Consider the following 18,775-nt stretch of genomic DNA (forward strand, 5'->3'; position numbering starts at 1 on the left):
GTTCATACTGTTTCTGTCCTTTATTGTGCCCATCTTTGCAGGAAATGTTCCCTTGGTATCTCTAATTTTCTTGAAGAGATCTCTAGTCTTTCCCATTCTGTTGTTTTCCCCTATATCTTTGCAGTGATCACTGAGGAAGGCTTTCTTATCTCTCCTTGCTATTCTTTGGAACTCTGCATTCAGATGGGAATATTTTTCCTTTTCTCCTTTGCCTTTCACTTCTCTTCTTTTCACAGCTATTTGTAAGGCCTCCTCAGACAACCATTTTGCCTTTTTGCATTTCTTTTTCTTGCGGATGGTTTTGATCATCATCTCTTGTACAATGTTACAAACCTCCGTCCATAGTTCTTCAGGCACTCTGTCTATCAGATCTAATCTCTTGAACCTACATGATCCAGCAATTTCACTTCTGGATACTTAATGAAGAGGATTGAAAGTAGGAGCTTGAAGAGATATTTGTAGATTCATGTTCACAGCAGCATTATTGACAGTAGCCAAAAGGTAGAAGCAACCCAGTGTCTATGGATAGGTGAATAGATAAAATGTGGTCCATCCATCCTGTGGAATGTTATTTAGAATTTCAAAAGAGCATTCTGAGACCTGCTACATTGTGGATGTAATGAGGACAGTATGGTCAGTGAAATCAAACAGTCACAGACCGCTACTGTATGACTCCACTTGCATGAGGTGCCTAGAGGAGCCAGATTCCTAGAGACAGAAAGTAAGGATGGTGTGGGCCACAGGCTGGGGGAGGGAAGGGGGGTTATTGTCTAATGGGGACAGAGTTTCAGTTTGGGGAGATGATGAAGTTCTGGGGATGGATGGTGGGGATGGTTGCACAACAAGGTGAAGGTGCTTCACGCCACTGAACTGTTCAGTTAAAAATGGTTCAGATGGTAAACTCAATGCTATGTGTATTTGATCGCAATGAAAAAGAACAAGACTGAAAAAGAGCTTCCGACATACATACTGATGTTGGAAAGTATCCACAAGGAAGAAAGGTAGGACATGTGTGATGGTGGCAGCACAGGGAAACTGGTTCTGGGTAGCAGGATGAGCATCACTTTCTCTGTTGCATATTACCATGTCCTTCTGGAACTAGAACTGTGCGCAACTGGGACCTGAACCTGGGGCAACCTGGATTCCTCTGGAGGGTTCCAGAAGCCCATACACGGCCATGCTCTGCTCCTGCTCCTCCTCTTGGCCAGTGGGGCTGAGACCTTTCGCATCTGTGCCTTCAATGCGCAGCGGCTGACACTTGCCAAGGTGGCCAGGGAACCTGTGCTCGACACCTTAGTGAAGGTCAGTTCATCCCTGAAGGGAAGCCGGGCCCCTGAGGACCATGACCCAAAGCCCCTAGCCCTGTCTGACCAGGGGCATGTCCCAGAGAAGAGGGGGACATCAGGAGACATGGTGTGGCAATGTGGAACAGCACCTTCCTTCCCTGTCATTGGCCTCAGTCTCCTCCTCCGTGAAATGGGTGCAGTGTTGATGGCGATGGCATTCCATCTTCTCCCAGGGCTTTTCTAGCCTCATGGCTCTCTTGGGGCTGCAGCCAGCGTGTTATGACACTCATGGCCACACCACTGCCCGGTCCCCAGAGAGACCACCCTTCTCCCTGGGCAGCTGACCCTGAGTGGGGCTAGCCTTCCTGGTTTCCTGCAGATCCTGGCTCGCTGTGACATCACGGTGCTGCAGGAGGTGGTGGACTCTTCTGACAGTGCCATCCCCCTCTTGCTTCGAGAACTCAATCGGTGAGGAGGGCTCTGTGGGTCTTAAGGGAGGCCCCCCGCCCCAGAGCCTCAGGGTCGCTGACCCCAGGTCCCCTTTCCTGGCAGATTTGGTGACTCTGGGCCCTACGCCTCCCACAGCAGCCTCCTGCTGGGGCGCAGCACATACAAGGAGAAGTACGTGTATATCTACCGGTGAGCACAGACAGAGACTGAGGTGGCCTGGACGCTTGGCGCTGTGTAGTAGCCACAAGGGTGGCCCTCATCTTCACATCGTACTTCTCATCAGAGGTGTTATCCCGGGGTCTTCCCGTTCTCTAGCCCAGACAGGTTTGGTGCCCATGTTTCCCTCCAGCAGTATGTCTTCCTTCCCCAAGCATAGACGTGGGCACCCCATGCCTCCCCCCTGTGGAAGCCACTGGGGCTCAGGGCAAGGGTGGCCCCCTCTTTGGGAGTGACTGGTTGCAGCTCCTGGGAAGAGACTCCCTGGGGACCTGTCTTGAGTCCTGGGCAGACGCAGTTTCTGGAAACAGCCCTCAATCCCTGGGAGGACAGCCTGGGGGGTCAGGATTGAGAGGGCAAGAGTGGCCGTCGGGGATGGAGACCTGCCATTCGGCCTAAGAAGGGAGGAAGTCTCAGCCAGGCTGCAGCCCGGATTAAGCTGGGACAGACGTGCTAAGGGAAAGAACCAGTCACAGAACACTACGTATTATTTGATTCCATTCGCATGATGTGTTCAGCAGAGATGGAAAACAGATCAGTGGCTGAAGGGGAGGGGAAAGGAGACTGCTCATGAGTGATGTTTCTTTGGCGTGCTAAGACTATTCTGAAATTGATTGTGGTGATGGTTGCACAACTTTGTGCGTTGCCACTGAACTGTGCATGTTAGACAAGGTGCTTTTATAGTAAGTGAATTCTAGCTCAATCTAAAAGAAGTTCTAGAAAGAAGGGCTGGAAGGCTGTGCTTCCATGAAATAGAGCTGCTGGTGGTGGGTCCCCCTCCCTGAGTGCCAGTTCTGATGCGGGCACTTGCAGACCAAGAGCAGTGACACAGGGCCACTGCTTCTTGTCCCTGGTCCACCAGGTCACATGAGGCAGAGGTTCGGGACTCCTACGTGTACGAGGATCAGGGTGACCTCTTTACCCGGGAGCCCTTTGTGTGCTGGTTCTCTTTACACAGCAAGGGTAAGAGGAGGGGGTAGAACGGTGGTCCCACTATGGGGGAGCAGGAAGCGGGGTCTGGAGGGTTCTGCTGGGGGGCGGGGGGGGGGGGTCGGTCATCCGGCAGGGACCAGGCTGGGGAGGGCCAGGAGTGGCTGGGAGCCCTGTGTCCCTGGGATCTTGCAGTTCTTCCGAGCCTGGTGCTGGTCCCACTGCACACCACTCCGAAGGCCGTGGAGACAGAGCTGAATGCCCTGTATGACGTGTTTCTGGATGCTTCCAGGCGCTGGCAGACCAAGGTAAGGCTGGGCCGATTCTATGGAGGGAGGAGGGCCAGGGCAGCTGGGTGGTCGGGCCCAATGGCTGCCTGCATCTCCAGGATGTGATCCTGCTTGGGGACTTCAATGCTGACTGCGCGTCGCTGACCAAAAAGCGCCTGGATGACCTAGTCCTTCGGACTCAGGCCGGCTTCCACTGGGCCATCGCTGACGGCGTGGACACTACGGTGCGGGCTAGCACCCACTGCACCTATGACCGCATTGTGCTCCACGGGGAGCACCTCCAGAGCCTGCTGCGTGGCGCAGCCGCCTTCGACTTCCCCCAGAGCTTTGGGCTCACTGAGCAGGAGGTAAAGCAGTGGTGAGGCCACAATGGGCTCCCCGAGAAGCCCCTCGGGCCTGAGACTGATGCTTTGTCCCCCTCTGCCCGCCCCCAGGCCCTCAACATCAGTGATCACTACCCTGTGGAGGTGGACCTGGCGCTGAGCCAGGCAGCGCATGGGGTCCAGCCCCCCGGCCTGGCCACTCTGTGGCTGTCACTGCTGCTGCCCTTCCTGGCCCTCCAGCTGGGCCTGGTGGCCTGAAGCCACTGCGTACCTGCTGCCCCAATGTGAGGACTGTCCTGTCTTCTGGACTCAAAGCCCTGCCCTGCTCCTAGCCTGCCCTGGTGCCACCCCCCTGTGTGCCTTCGCTTTGGGTGTGTCCTCTGGTCGGGCCTGTGCCTGCCTGTCTTCAGAAGGTGGAAAAGGCAGGTGGGGCCCTGGGGCTGGACCCATGCCACTTGTCCCCAGGGTAGTGTCAAGAATGACAGTAGGCTGGGGTAGGGGGTGAGGGGCTCAGGAGAGGTGATCTTGGCTCAAGGGCAGGGCTCAGAGAAGGGAATCGCAACAGATCAAAGGATTTTATCCTGAGAAAACCATCCACTCCAAGAATAGAAAGCCAGATGACACAGACATTACATGTGTGTAGCAGACGTGCCAAAAGGTCATCTTTAACATACACAAGACTCCTAGGAAAAAGTATTAAGACCCCAGGAGATACAAGGATAGAGATCAGCAGTTTATACACACACACACACACACACATAAACTAGAAAACAACAGGAGATACAAGGGTAGAGATCAGCAGTTTACAAACAGACACACACACATAAGAAAACAACAGCAAGTGGTCAAACTCATTGTAATTTAACCAGATGCTGTAACACCTCTGGCCAAATCCATGTTCAGAACCACAATGCAATCTGGCCCCTACCACTCAGGGTGTGGTCAAGCACTGCCTAGAAGAGGCTGGTCACCAAGGCTATAGATGCACACAAAGTATCTATAGAAACCAGTCATCATGTAACAATTATAGTTTGTAAATATGCAGTCCTATGGGGGGTAAAAGGACACACAGCAAGTTAATAGCCCCATTTAGTGTTTTGTCAGCACAGAACTCTTCCCCACCTCCCTTTTCCAGAAAACAGACCTCATTACAAATCTGGACATCAGATCCATCATACTGTGAACTATCTGTGATCTAGAAACATCTACTTGAGGTACAAGGGTGGCTCAGCTAATCAAGAAAACGCCTGCAATGCGGGAGACCTGGGTTCCATCCCTGGGTTGGGAAGATCCCCTGGAGGGCATGGCAACCCCCTCCAGTATTCTTGCCTGGGAGATCCATGGACACAGGAGTCTGGCAGGCTACAGCCTCCAAGGTCACAAGAGTCAGACTCAATTTAGAGACTAAACATTTCCGCCATAGCAACTTGATGTCAGGGGTGGTGGCCCTGAAAATGAAGTCCTATAAGGGGTGGTGGACTAGGCTTAGGATGGGGGAGGGCAACAAGGTTTCTCAACAACTCTAAAGACAGGAAAAGGTGGTTAGGCACAGGACAGATGTTTACTCTAGGGCTAACTGGACGACCCCCACCTCCAGGGCTGTCTGGTGAAGTTCCACAGCAGCCTAAGGCCAACATTAGACCACAAGCCCTTTTCCATCATCCAGGGTGTGCGCTTCAGTGTTCCACATACAGGTCAGGACTTCAGAACTGACTGCCTGGGGTCAAGGCATGTACCTCACTGGCCTTACTGTCAACTGGCCAGCTTGTCAGCCTTCTTCTGAAATGACAGCAACCCTTGGGGCTTCCAGAGGTTCCCCACCCACCATGAATTCAGATGCAAAGACAGATGGACAGGAAATAGCATTTATTGGTGAGCGTGATTAAGGAGGGAACAGAGCTGATGCTCATGAGTGCAGGGCCCGCCATTTGTCCAGGGGACCACGATTAGGGATGTATTTGACCCCACAGCCGTCCGGGATGAGTCGCTTTTCTGCCACCATGTTCTCAAATTCATCCGCATTGAACTTGGTAAATCCCCACTTCTTGGAGATGTGGATCTAGAGAGAGATAGAAACAACTGAATCATGGGCCCTGAGGCCAGGAGCAGAGAAAGGGGAGATCAAGGCTGCAATGTTCCTTACCTTCTGACGGCCAGGGAACTTGAACTTGGCCCGGCGGAGGGCTTCAATCACATGCTCCTTGTTCTGCAGCTTGGTGCGGATGGACATTATGACCTGGCCAATGTGGACCCTGGCCACTGTGCCCTGGGGCTTTCCAAAGGCACCACGCATACCTGTCTGGAGTCTAGATTGAGAAACAGCAGGCCAGTCATGAATGCCCACTAGGAAGAGTTGTCTCCAAGGTCCCTTAGGGCTACCTGTACAGGCAACAGGTTGCATACACTACCAAGGAGGCTGCTGTTTGCAGCCATTGCACACTGGGCCCCCATGGGGAAAAGAGCACAGTCGGCTTAATTGGCTGCAAAGAACAGAGAACTGAAAAACAGACTAGCTAGAGTCCCTGCAAGGTGCCATTGGACTCCTCTGAAAGCCAACCAACCTATGACCACCCCAGCAACCTGCTTGCTTGCAGGTTATGTCATCAGGTGCAAAGAGGAGCTATTCCCACAGAAGCACCTCGCAATGTTGCCCAGAGCCATGATGCCTTTTGAGCTTCTTTCTGGGACTCTGGGTTGTTCAATGTCCACTGAGGCCCACTTGCTAGCACTTTGGCCCGGCTTTGCTGTGGGTCAATCTCTGTGGGGCCACCTCTCTGCCCTGGTTGATGAAAATCATCAAGCCCAAAGTAAAGGTCTCAGGATGCAGCTCACCTATCAGCTCCAGCGCAAGACAACATCTTGTTGATGCGGATGACATGGAAGGGGTGGAGCCGCACTCGGATGTGAAAACCATCTTTGCCACAGCTTTTCACCATGTACTTGTTGGCACAAATACGGGCAGCCTCCAGGGCTACGGGAAGACAAAATGCCACAGAAGCATTTACCATGACTCTCTGTCTTGGTGGGATGAGTTTAGCAAACCGGCTAATGATTGGGCACTTGTGATTAATAAGCTGATCATTTCAGTGCAGTGAGTTCCAGGTTTGGCTGGGGGGAAGGGCACATACAAGGAACCGGGCAACACTAACAAGGAAGCCTGCCTCACCTTCAGAGGAGAGCTGCTCATACTCATCTGACACCATGTGGCCACAGAGTGGGAACTCATCCACTTTGGCCTTCTTACGCCCCAAGTCGAAGATGCGGATCTTAGCATCTGGAAAAAAAAAGACAAGACAACCTTGCTTAGTGTGGGAGTCCCATAAGAAACTAGGTCATCCAAACCTGTTTGGAAGCTTTGTCCCTACTTACCAGGGACACCTCGGCAGAAGCGGGACTTTGGGTACGGCTTGTTCTTACAATACCGGTAACTGCAGGGAAGAGGACCCAGGTTAGAGAGGGTTCATAAACGAGCTCTACAACATGCACGTTGAGAGTTTCACACATGTTAATCTCCAAGCTTGGTCTCCTTTACAGGAAATGGGCATTAAAGCAAGTCACCCATGACAGGAGATTAAAAAATAAAATACCATCCTCGATCCTGTTGTTTTAAACGTCATATAATTCTAACATTCTGAAATACACTTTCTCGGTTTAAATAGAAAATAGCACAGTTCAAGCCATCCACCTAAATGGACTTTGGAGCACGTGGCATTAAGTTCGCCTCCAAGCAATGTGAAGGGCTCCCGGCGCCCCCTGCAGGGCCGAGGCGGCTGAAGCCACTTTTCCGGGACTGCCGTTGGCATCCGAGGCGCCCACATCGCACGTCGCCTGGAAATTAGATGGGAATGGTACACAGAGGCCCCGAGAGGAAACTAAGCCGACGAATTTTCAAGTCCAGAAGGCGGGATGCAAGGTAGACATCGTGTGTACCCCTACAATGGGGCCATCGTATGCAAAATTGGGTCAATCCACCGCTAAAACAAAATGGGGGAAGACCTCAAGTGACCTGGAATGTCTCAGAGAATACGCAGTCCGTCCCCAGGACAGAAAAGCCGCACCAGGGAGACCCCACCCCACTGTTACTTTTAACGGTTAAATGGCTGTCCTCTCGCTTCCCAGCAGTGAAAAAGGATGGAGTAGCACTCACCACCGGGCGGGGCGGCGGCCCATGGCGACACCAGGATCTTCAGTGGCTACAATGAAACAAAGTCGGAAAAGAAGTCGAACACAGGTATTAAACTAGAAGAAGTGGCAAGGGCACAGCCATACGCAGAGGCCGCGACTACTCACCGTGCCGAAGGGAAAGAGGCGCTCCCACCCCTGCGCAGGTCTTATATAGGCAGCCTATCTTCACGCGTAGGAACCATAGAGTCCAGGCGAGGACGCGTAGACGCTCTATCAGACTTCCGGACCATAGATGCAGCGATGCTCTGCGCCTGCGTGCGGTCGGAGCTGAGCACATGCGCAGACCGAGAAGGCGGCTGGGCTCCCGACCGCGGGAGGCCAGCTGGCGAATGGGGCTTTGCCACATCGGCGCGAGAACCCAGCTTCCGGCTGGCCATCTTGGGCGTAGAGCTCTTGCCCGAGGCTTTGCCGTAACTGTGAAAGACGTTATGTTCCTACAGTTGAAAGAAGTACTCTCAAGTGGGGGTTCACGGCGGCCACGTGCGTGTTCCCGGGCATCGCGGAGCCTGGGACAAGCCCTCTCCGCCTTCCCCAGCGCCCCAGAGCTCGGCAGGGACGCGCCCGGCTGGAGGCTCAGCCTGCATTCCTTTGTCGACCGGGAGGCCGAGGGGGAAGCCCGCCCCTGTCCCAGCCCCCCCAAAGAGTCTTGAACCCACTTGTCCGTGAGCAGTACCCATGTTCCCCTTCTCTGAAGACCCAGGGCGGGGCGGGAGAGCAGCGCCAACCCCAGGTGGTCTGCGCCTTCCCGCGAGAAAGGCCAAGGAAAAGACGCCACCGAGGTCCAGGGCTCAGGAGACCCCACCCGAGCACCGTTGGGCCTACCCTGTCCCTTGCAAGAAATGAGACGTTGTTCTCCACAGGGTGCCTTGAAGAAGGGGAAAGTAAGCTGGTGATCCCCCTCAGATGGCAAAGGAACACTGTCAGTCCTGGGCTGCGCCCCAGTCCTGGCCTCTGAGAGCTGCCTTGACCGGTACTCCTGGGAGATTCCACACTCCCAGGGCCCAGAATCTGGTACTCAATGCTCCATGCCCCCCAAAACACACACACACCCGCGATGCGGTTCTTTTTGTTCCCTGCCCACTGAATTCCAGCACCTCCTAAGTGTGCCTTTGAAATGTTTACAGATAAAGCAAGGATCCTTCCCCCACCAACCCAAGGATAGTATCCAGAGAAGTGTGCAGAACTAATGTTCCTACCACCAGGGATCTGAACGTCTGCCAGAGGGGCCCAGCCTTCTAGAGGTGAGGACCGCAGGAAGGTAAGGAAGTTTTGAAGGCATCCCCATGTCACTTGACAGATGTGACGCACCTCTTCTCCAGGACGGCCTGTCACTTTAGTGCATGGGTCCTCTAGGAAGGCGTGGGAAGATTTGCTGTGTGCACTTCCAGCTGTGGCACGGGGTCTTTCTGAGGGAACTTGATCTCTCATTCCATCCAGAGGCCTTACCTCTGGAAATGGGGTGAGATGTGACTATCCGTGGGGGCAACTCAACTCAGGTTTTTGGCTCCAAGAACTAGAACATTTAGGGTTGTATAGTATACATCAGGCAGAGCTGGATCAGCTGTTGATACTGTTCACTCACTCATGTCTGAATCTTTGCAAACCCATGGGATGCAGCTTGCCAGGCTCCTCTGTCCTCCACTGTCTCCCAGAGTTTGCTCAAACTCATGTTCACTGAGTCAGTGATGCTATCCAACCATCTCATTTTTCTGTCACCCACTTCTCCTGCCCTCAGTTTTTCCAACATCAGGGTCTTTTCTAATGAGTTGGCTCTTCGCATCAGGAGAAAGGATTGGAACTTCAGTTTCAGCATCACTCTTTCCAATGAATATTCAGGAGTGATTTCCTTTAGGATTGACTGGTTGGGTCTCCTTGGAGTCCAAGGAACACTCAAGAGTCTTCTCCAGCACCACAGTTCCAAAGCAACAATTCTTCGGCGCTTAGCCTTCTTTATGGTCCACTCTCACATCCATACATGACTACTGGAAAAACCATAGCTTTGACAATATGGACTTTTGTCGCAAAGTGATGTCCCTGCTTTTTAATGTGCTGTCTAGGTTTGTCATAGCTTCCTTTCCAAGCAGCAAAGGTCTTTTAATTTCATGGCTGCAGTCACTGTCTGCAGTGATATAGAGCCCAAGAAAATAAAGTCTGTCATTATTTCCAATGTATCACATCTATTTGCCATGAAGTGATGGTACTGGATACTATTAACTTTTTTTTTTTAACTTTTTTTTAACTGTTTTTTGAATGATGAGTTTTAAGCCAGCTTTTTCACTCTCCTCTTTCACATTCACAAAGAGGCTCTTTAGTTCCTCTTGACTTTCTGACATAAGGGTGGGTGGTGTCATCTGCATATCTGAAATTATTGATATTTCTCACTGCAATCTTAATTCCAGCTTTTGCTTCACCCAGCCGGGCATTTCACATGAAGTACTCTGCATAGAAGTTAAATAAGCAGGGTGACAATATACAGCCTTGACATACTCCTTTCCCAATTTGGAAGCAGTCTGTTTTTCCACGTCTGGTTCTAACTGTTGCTTCTTGACTGGCATACAAATTTCTCAGGAGGCAGGTAAGGTGATCTGGTATTCCCATCTCTTTAACAGTTTTTTACAATTTGTTGTGATCCACATAAAAGCTTTAGCATAGGCAATAAAGCAGAAGTAGATGTTTTTCTGGAATTCACTTGCTTTTTCTATGGTCCAGCGGATGTTCGCAATTTGATCTCTGGTTCCTCTGCCGTTTCTAAATCCAGCTTGAACATCTGGAAGTTTTTGGTTCATGTGCTGTTGAAGCCTAGCTTGGAGAATTTTGAGCATTACTTTGCTAGTGTGTGAGATGAATGAAATTGTGTGGTAGGTTGAAGATTCTTTGGCATTGCCTTTCTTTGGCACTGGAGTGAAAACTGATCTTTAGCAGTGCTGCGGCCACTGCTAAGTTTTCCACATTTGCTGACATACTGAATGCAATACTTTCACAGCATCATCTTTTAGGACTTGAAATAGCTCAGCTGGAATTCCATCACCTCCACTAGCTTTCTTCATAGTGATGCTTCCTAAGGCCCACTTCACTTTACATTCCAGGATGTCTGGCTCTAGGTGAGTGATTGCATTATTGTGCTTATCTGAGTCATTAAGACCTGTTTTGTATAGTTCTTCTGTGTATTCCTGCCACCACTTAACTGCTTCTGTTGGGGCCGTACCACCTCTGTCCTTTATTGTGCCCACCTTTGCATGAAGTGTTTCCTTGGTATCTTTGATTTTATTGAAGAGATCTCTACATTTTCCTATTCTATTGTTTTCTCTGAATTTCTTTGCATTGATCACTGAGGAAGGCTTTCTTATCTCTCCTTGCTGTTCTTTGGAACTCTGCATTCAGATGGGTTTATCTTTCCTTTTCTACTTTGCCTTTTGCTTCTCTTCTTTTCACAACTATTTGTAAGGCCTCCTCAGACAACCATTTTGCCTTTTTGCATTTCTTTTTCTTGGGGATGGTCTTGATCGCCACCTCCTGGACAATGTCCCAAACCTCCATCCATAGTTCTTCAGGCAGTCTGTCTATCAGATCTAATCCCTTGAATCTGTCACTTCCATTGTATAATCATAAGATTTGATTTTCATCATACCTGAACGGTCTAGTGGTTTTCCCTACTTCCTTCAATTTAAGTCTGAAGTTTGCAATAAGGAGTTCGTGATCTGAGCCACAGTCAGCTCCGGGCTTGTTTCTGCTGACTGTATAGAGCTTCTCCATCTTCAGCTGCAAAGAATATAATCAATCTGATTTCCATTTTGACCATCTGATGATATCCATGTGTAGAATCGTCTCTGGTGTTGTTGGAAGAGGGTGTTTGCTATGACTAGTGCATTCTCTTGGAAAAAATATATGCTCAATCTGATTTCAGTATTGACCATCTGGAGCAGGGTGCCCAACTATTTCTTCCCTAGAGGCGCTGTGGTCTTTCAGAGCTTTTCAGGGATACTAATGTTCCTGCTCCAATGGCTGTGTCAGTGCCTCACAGAAAAGAGCTGATTTCTCTCTCCGTAAGCTTTTGGATATGTACAAAATGAAGCAGGGCAAAGGCTAACAGAGTTTTGCAAGAGAACACTGGTCATAGCAAAAACCCTCTTACAACAACACCAGAGACGACTCTACCCATGGATATCAACAGATGTCAATACTGAAATCGGATTTATTATATCCTTTGCAGCCAGAGATAGAGAAGCTCTATACAGTCAGCAGAAACAAGACTGGAGCTGTGACTCAGATTATAAACTCCTTATTGCCAAATTCAGACATAAATTGAAGAAAGTAGGGAAAACCACTAGACCATTCAGGTATAACCTAAATCAAATCCCTTTCGATTGTACAATGCAAGTGACAAATAGATTCAAGGGATTAGATCTGATAGACAGACTGCCTGAAGAACTATGGACAGAGGTTCATGATATTGTGCAGTAAGTGGTGATTGAGATCATCCCCAAGAAAAAGAAATGCACAAAGGCAAAATGTGTGTCTGAGGAGGCCTCACAAATAGCTGTGAAAAGAAGAGAAGCAAAAGGCAAAGGAGAAAAGGAAAGATAAATCCATCTGAATGCAGAGTTCGAAACAATAGCAAGGAGAGGTAAGAAAGCCTTCCTCAGTATCACTGCAAGGAAACAGAGGAAAGCAATAGAATGGAAAAGACTAGAGATCTTTTCAAGAAAATTAGAGATACCAAGGGAACATTTCATGCAAAGACGGGCACAATAAAGGACAGAGGCAATATGGACCTAACAGAAGCAGAAGACATTAAGAAGAACTATACAAAAAAGGTCTTAATGACCCAGATAAGCATGATGATGCAATCACTTACCTAGAGCCAGACATTCTGGAGTGCAAAGTGAAGTGGGCCTTAGGAAGCATCACTATAAACAAAGCTAGTGGAGGTGATGGAATTCCAGCTGAGCTATTTCAAATCCTAAAAGATGATGCTGTGAAAGTGCTCCACTCAATATGTCAGCAAATGTGGAAAACTTAGCCGTGGCCACAGCACTGCCAAAGGTCAGTTTTAATTCCAATCCCTAAGAAAACCAGTGCCAGGGAATGTTCAACCTATTGCACAATTTCATTCATCTCACACACTAGCAAAGTAATGCTCAAAATTCTCCAAACTAGGCTTCAACAGCACATGAACCGAAAACTTCCAGATGTTCAAGCTGGATTTAGAAAAGGCAGAGGAACCAGAGATCAAATTGCTAACATCCACTGGATCATTGAAAAAGCAAGAGAATTCCAGAAAAACATCTACTTCTGCTTTATTGGCTACACTAAAGCCTTTGACTGTGTGGATCACAACAAATTGTGGAAAATTTTCAAAGAGATGGGGATACCAGACCTCATTACCTGCCTCTTGAGAAATCTGTATGCAGTTCAAGAAGCAACAGTTAGAACCAGACATGGAACAATGGACTGGGTTCCAAATTGGGAAAGGAGTATATTGTCAATAGCCAGCATCAAGGCTGTATATTGTCACCCTGATTATTTAATTTCTATGCAGAGTACATCATGCGAAATGCCGGGCTGGATGAAGCAGAAGTTGGAATCAAGATTGCCAGGAGAAATATCAGTAACTTCAGATATGTAGATGACACCACCCTTATGGCAGAAAGCTAAGAGGAACTGAAAAACCTCTTGATGAAAGTGAAAAAGCTGATTAAAATTCAACATTCAAAAAGCAACAATCATGGCATCTGGACCCAAGACTTTATGGCAAATAGATGAGGAAACAATGGAAACAGTGACAGAATTTATTTTGGGGGCTCCAGAATCACTACAGATTGTGACTGCAGCCATGAAATTCAAAGATGATTGCACCTTGGAAGAAAAGCTATAACAAACCTAGACAGCATATTATAAAGCAGAGACGTTACTTTGCCAACAAAGGTCCATCTAGTCAAAGCTATGATTTTTGCAGTAGTCATGTATGGATGTGAGAGTTGGACCATAGAGAAGGCTGAGCACCGAAGAATTGATGATTTTGAACTGTGGTGTTGGAGAAGGCCCTTGAGAGTCCCTTGGACTGCAAGGAGATCCAAGTAGCCCATCCTAAAGGAAATCAGTCCTGAATATTCATTGGAAGGACTGATGCTGAAGATGAAGCTCTAGTGCCTTGGCCACCTGATGCAAAGAACTGACTCATTGGAAAAGACCCTGATGCTCAGAAAGATTGAAGGCGGGAGGAGAAGGGGATGACAGAGGATGAGATTGTTGGATGGCATCACCAACTCGATGGAGATGAGCTTGAGCAAGCTCTTGGTGTTGGTGATGGACAGGGAAGCCTGGCATGCTGCAGTCCATGGGGTCGCAAAGAATCAGACACAACTGAGTGACTGAACTGTACTGAAGCCTTTGTATTCTTTCCTCCACCTCCTGTCAGGGCTTTTCTGGCATCAAAACCTATGAAATGCAGGTCAGCAGTAGGTCCAAGTATCAGTCAGCCACCCATGTGAAGTGTGTGCTAGACTACACAGCAGCTGCATGTCCTAATACTGATGCTTTCAATCAGAACCCTCTAGTAAATAGACCTCTAACAGTTAATCCACTTCATTGATTAGCACAGCTCACCTACTGAATCGAACTTCCTGAGAAGCTCCTACCACAAATGTGCGAATAAAGTTAAGCTGGTAGATAGCAGTGAAGTCTGGAAAATATTTACTGATGTATGAGCTATTTCCTGAAGGGTCAGACTTTGTGTCTGTCACCTCAGTCGTGCAGTAATCGGACCCCACTTACAGGACTCATGGCAACAGGAGGTGGTGGCAGAGGGTCTGGAGGACAGTCAGTGTCCCCTTGCAAGGCATCAGCACCAGGTGAGGTAATGACACAGTCCTCAAAGGACAGAACGCCAGCCTCCCAGACACGGCTGGGCAAGCTACTTCCATCAGCAAGGGAGGCTCTGGGGGACTGGGGGCTTGCTGATTCTCAGCTTCCACCAAGGGCAGCCGGATATCCTGAGTCTCAGTTTCAAGGCCCCACTCGTCCATGCAGTGCCCTGCCTTTCACCTAGGAAATGCAGAGAGGCTGGGAATTCAAGCGACCTGGGGATTCTGCAACTGACACAGTGGAATGCTGTGTTTGATTTCCAGTCCCGTCAACTCTACAGGCACAGGGGAATTTGCAGGATGCCATGGAAGAGCTGTGGCTGTCATCCTGTGACTTGAGCTGAGAGGTAAGGCAGGTGTCCTTGTCAGTTTCCTCCCAGGGACACTGCAGTGACTGCACAGCCCAGGCTTGGTCCCTGGCATTCCGTCCATGACAGTTCAGGGTAGCAGCTGCTCTGGCTCCTCGGGCACTTGCTGCCCTTGGCCCTTCACCCCATTTGAGTGCAGGGAGCAGAATGGTGAGACCCCCGCAGGTCATGGATGCCTTGAGCCCAGGTGGTCACTCAGGGATGGCTCGGAGAGCTGAAGGCAAGCAGCGAGTACAGGAAGCAGCTGTCACCCCAGACCCAGGGCAAGAATGGAAGGGGTTGATGTCATCAGAAGCCCGGAGGCCAGGATGAGGGGCCACGAAGACCGGCCCATCTCTCCTCCATGTCACTGCCTTGTCATCTTCTGAGTCATCTATCTGTGGTTTGATTCATCAGTTGAGATTCTTATTTCAAAGACTGATTTTGTTTCTAATGTCTAAAGTTCTTTTTTCGTTTTCAAATCCACCTAGACTTTTAGAATTTATATTTTGATTCCTTCTTTTGTATCTACTTTTTAAAGTTCTTTTTTAATTGGAGAATAATTGCTTTACAATATTGTGTTGGTTTCTGTCATATGTCAACAAGGATCAGCCATAGGTATACATATTTCCCCTTCCCTCTTGAACCTCCCTCCCACCTCCCACCGTGTGTGTCTCTTTTGGTGTCTTGGAGGCCAGTGAAGATTGGGGGAGTTGCAGTAGTCTTCATTCACAGGAATGCAGACAACTGGTAAATATCCATGAAAACTGCTCTCTGATCTCATGAGAATTCAAAGGTACTGTCTATTTCAAAGTCCCCCCTGATTAGGCACAAGAGTACAGGTGTTTCTCTTTCTCACCTCCTTCCTTTATAGACTGGTCCAAGGCCCGGGGATATTCACTGGGACTCACCTCCGATGCCTTCAGGACAAGCTGATGTGTGATACCATTGCCCAGGAAGCTCCCTGGGAGCCAGATGGAGAGTGTAGTCTGCAAAAGGGCTTCCCTGAGAGTTCGGTTGGTAAAGAATCCACCTGCAATGCAGGAGACCTCGGTTTGATTCCTGGGTTGGGAAGATGCGCAGGAAAAGGGATAGGCTACCCACTCCAGTATTCTTGGGCTTCCCTGGTGGCTCAGCTGATAAAGAATCCCACCTGCAATCCGGGAGAGCCGGGTTCGATCCCTGGGTTGGGAAGATCACTTGGTGAAAGGAAAGGCTACCCACCCAGTATTCTGGCCTGGAGAATTCCATGAACTGTACAGTCCATGGGGTCGCAAAAACTCAGCCACGACTGAGTGACTTTCACTTCACTTTACAGCCTGCAAAAGGAGGTCAGGCTTAGAGGCCAGTGTCCTTAACCACCCCTCCCTCCTGCTAGCTAGAGATTCAGAACAAACTGCTCAAGCCTTCCATGTCCTCATTTGCTCATCTGGAGAAGGGGGTGACATGCTACCGACTTCCTAGGGCCACCACGAGGGTGGGATTGGTGAGTCCAGGCCTGTAGCAGACACTCCCAGCCCTTACTGAAAATTATATCATCTGGCTTCTGACAGTGATGCCCTGGGGATGTAACAGGGCCACTCCTCTCTTTGAGGGACCTGCCAGTGTTTCATGAGGATAGGTGGTGTCTTCAATGTGAGTTTGCAGACCAGTCTTTAGCTGGCCCTCTGGGAGTCCTGAGTGGGAAGCCAGAGGTGAGGCATCCCTTCTGGGAGCATGCGCTCTGCCGGGAGCATGTGCTCTGCCAGGAGCCTGGCAATACGACCACAGTGCGAGGGTCGGGGGGAGCCTCCCTCAGCCAGTGGTTTGCTGAAGCCCCACTGTCTGTGGCAGAGGGATGGAAGCCCCTGCTTGCAGATGATGGGGACCAGTCTTCTGCTCACTCAGACTCATGCTGGGATGGACCCAGTTCTTTTACAGCCTTGTCCTTCCTTCTCACCGTTGGAGGTGACTGTTCAAGAACACTGGTTTTAGGTGGATTCTTGGTTCTTATTTGTGCTTTCCCCATGGATCTCACTTGCTCATCTGCGGGCCACCTGTGCATTTAAATAAATAATAAATAATGCATTAAAAAATACTCTCTTCTCAGTACACATTTCCTCATCTTTTCCCCAACTGAGTTGGCATCCCAGGAGGGCAGGGGCTGGGTGTCTGAGAGGCACTGGCCCCAGTCCTGGCCTACCTAGCCTGGGATCATATGACCCCCCCCACCACACACACAGTAGTGGGGCCTGCAGGACAGCAAGAATCAGCCAGCCTGGGTCCACGAAGCATTGGGTGTGGGAACTCGGAAAGTCTGCCCTGTGTCACATGACTCTCCTCACTTGAGGCAGGACAACTTTGTGCCCAAGATACACAACCCAGAAATCATCAATCCAGAGTTTAATAATTTGGTCGCATAAAACTGTGTAACTACTTGACAGCCAAAACCGGCCAGCCTAGTCTTTTGAGACAAGAGACGGGAATTCCACAGTGGTCCAGTGGTTAAGACCCCATGCTTCCACTCCAGGGGACGGGCTCGGTTCAATTCTTGGTCTGGAAATTAAGATCTGGCATGCCATGCTGTGCAGCCAAAAAAGGAGAGAGATCCCTTTCTTCCACAGCCACTAAGGTGCTCGGTCCTTCTGAGGAAGCCAAGGCCATTTTGGGGTGAGGCCCTCACTTCATCTGGAGACTGGCACTGAGCCAGCAGCCCCACTGAGCACTCGCCCGCACCATGGCCTCTGTCTCAGAGCTTCCTTGCACCTACTCGGCCCTCATTCTGCCCAGTGAGGTGATGGTCACAGAGGATAAGATCAGTGCCCTCGTTAAAGCAGCTGGCGTAAATGTTGACAGTTTCTGGCCAGGCTTGTTTGTAAAGGCTTTGGCCAGTGTCAGCATCAGCAGCTTCACCTGCCATGTGGGGGCTGGTGGACCTGTCCCGACAGCTGGAGCTGCACCACCAGAAGGTCCTGCCCCCTCCACCACTGCTGCCCAATCTGAGGAGAAGAAAGTAGAAACAAAGAAAAAAGAATCTGAAGACCCTGATGATGACATGAGCTTTGCTCTTTTTGACTAAACCTCTGTAGTAACTTCCCTGGTGGCTCAGGTAAAGCATCTGCCTACAATGTGAGAGACCCGGGCTCGATCCATGGGTCGGGAAGATCCCCTAGAGAAGGTAATGGCAACCCTCTCCAGTACTCTTGCCTGGAAAATCCCATGGATGAAGGATTCTGGTAGGCCACAGTCCGTGGGTTCGCAAAGAGTTGGACACAATTGAGCGACTTCACTCACTTTAGTAACACATTCAATAAAAAGCTGAGCTCTTTAGAGAGAGAGAGACTGAGAGAAAATCTCTGCAGTATATGGAACACAGGGCTAACAGCCCTGCTATATGCTGATCAGGGTCTTTTGGGGAGGCAGCTGCTTAGTATCAGTGAACATGTAAATGCCCATAGGTTTTGAACTGGCAGTTCCACTTAATTATCTTAGCAGGAGATTTACACATCTTCAGAGCTGCTAACAAACAAATAATAAGAAAAAGAATGGAAAAGGTAACACTACATGGGGATTTGTTACGTAAACTGTAGCACATGTGCTCCATCCAATATCTTGTGGCCAAAAATGAAATGAGCTATACTTTTGTGTACTGACATGGAAGAATTTTGCAGATACATTATTGCTAGTTAAAATCACACTGAATATACAGGATGTGTGTTTTTTTAACCTGAGTGAGGAACTATGTAGGTGATCCCATAGAAGAATATAGTTAGAGGTGAGAAACAGAATTGTTAACAGTGTTGCCTAAAACAATGTTTTGTAAAAACCTTCAATTATGTGCTTAAAAAATATCTGGGGTGGTAAGGAAAAATGGTCCAGCCACAGTGGAATGCAAATTGGCAGTTT

The 18,775-nt window shown here is 49.4% G+C and overlaps 3 protein-coding genes, 1 long non-coding RNA gene and 1 other non-coding gene across 8 annotated transcripts; 3 read left to right on the forward strand and 2 right to left on the reverse strand.

Annotated features, from left to right (window-relative positions):
• Positions 1–1,125: 1,125 nt before the first annotated feature.
• Positions 1,126–5,500, forward strand: DNASE1L1 (deoxyribonuclease 1 like 1; the record flags this gene model as incomplete). The annotated part of the gene is made up of 7 exons (XM_043895826.1): positions 1,126–1,302; positions 1,666–1,754; positions 1,839–1,925; positions 2,815–2,915; positions 3,078–3,190; positions 3,271–3,519; positions 3,607–5,500. Coding segments are annotated over 7 exons (963 nt in total), but the record flags the coding sequence as incomplete, so codon positions are not given.
• On the reverse strand, positions 5,347–7,786 carry RPL10 (ribosomal protein L10). Of its 2 annotated transcripts, XM_043896040.1 has the most exons (6): positions 7,643–7,786; positions 6,865–6,923; positions 6,662–6,769; positions 6,328–6,466; positions 5,639–5,801; positions 5,347–5,554 (listed from the first exon to the last, which is right to left on the reverse strand). In XM_043896040.1, exons 1-6 carry the CDS (start codon positions 7,663–7,665, stop codon positions 5,402–5,404), a joined length of 645 nt encoding a protein of 214 aa, XP_043751975.1. In that variant the 5' UTR covers positions 7,666–7,786; the 3' UTR covers positions 5,347–5,401. The 2 variants fall into 2 exon arrangements, with proteins under 2 accessions (XP_043751975.1, XP_043751977.1); XM_043896042.1 differs by lacking the exon at positions 5,347–5,554 and having other exon boundaries at positions 5,682–5,790.
• Positions 5,847–5,981, reverse strand: LOC122691081. The gene has a single exon (XR_006340323.1). It is a non-coding gene; the product is annotated as a small nucleolar RNA SNORA70 (small nucleolar RNA).
• On the forward strand, positions 7,735–16,008 carry LOC122689527. Of its 3 annotated transcripts, none has more exons than XR_006339838.1 (3): positions 7,735–8,691; positions 8,805–8,938; positions 13,220–13,278. It is a non-coding gene; the product is annotated as an uncharacterized LOC122689527 (long non-coding RNA). The 3 variants fall into 3 exon arrangements; XR_006339839.1 differs by lacking the exon at positions 13,220–13,278 and adding an exon at positions 15,765–16,008 and having other exon boundaries at positions 7,871–8,691; XR_006339840.1 differs by having other exon boundaries at positions 7,871–8,691; positions 8,805–8,921; positions 13,220–13,276.
• Positions 16,009–17,104: 1,096 nt separating this feature from the next.
• Positions 17,105–18,039, forward strand: LOC122689528 (60S acidic ribosomal protein P1-like). Its single transcript, XM_043896043.1, has one exon. The coding sequence runs from the start codon at positions 17,607–17,609 to the stop codon at positions 17,946–17,948; it is 342 nt and encodes a 113-aa protein (XP_043751978.1). The 5' UTR covers positions 17,105–17,606; the 3' UTR covers positions 17,949–18,039.
• The last annotated feature ends 736 nt before the right edge of the window (positions 18,040–18,775 follow it).

This window comes from Cervus elaphus, chromosome X, assembly GCF_910594005.1.
Source record: "Cervus elaphus chromosome X, mCerEla1.1, whole genome shotgun sequence".
Lineage (NCBI taxonomy): Eukaryota > Metazoa > Chordata > Mammalia > Artiodactyla > Cervidae > Cervus > Cervus elaphus.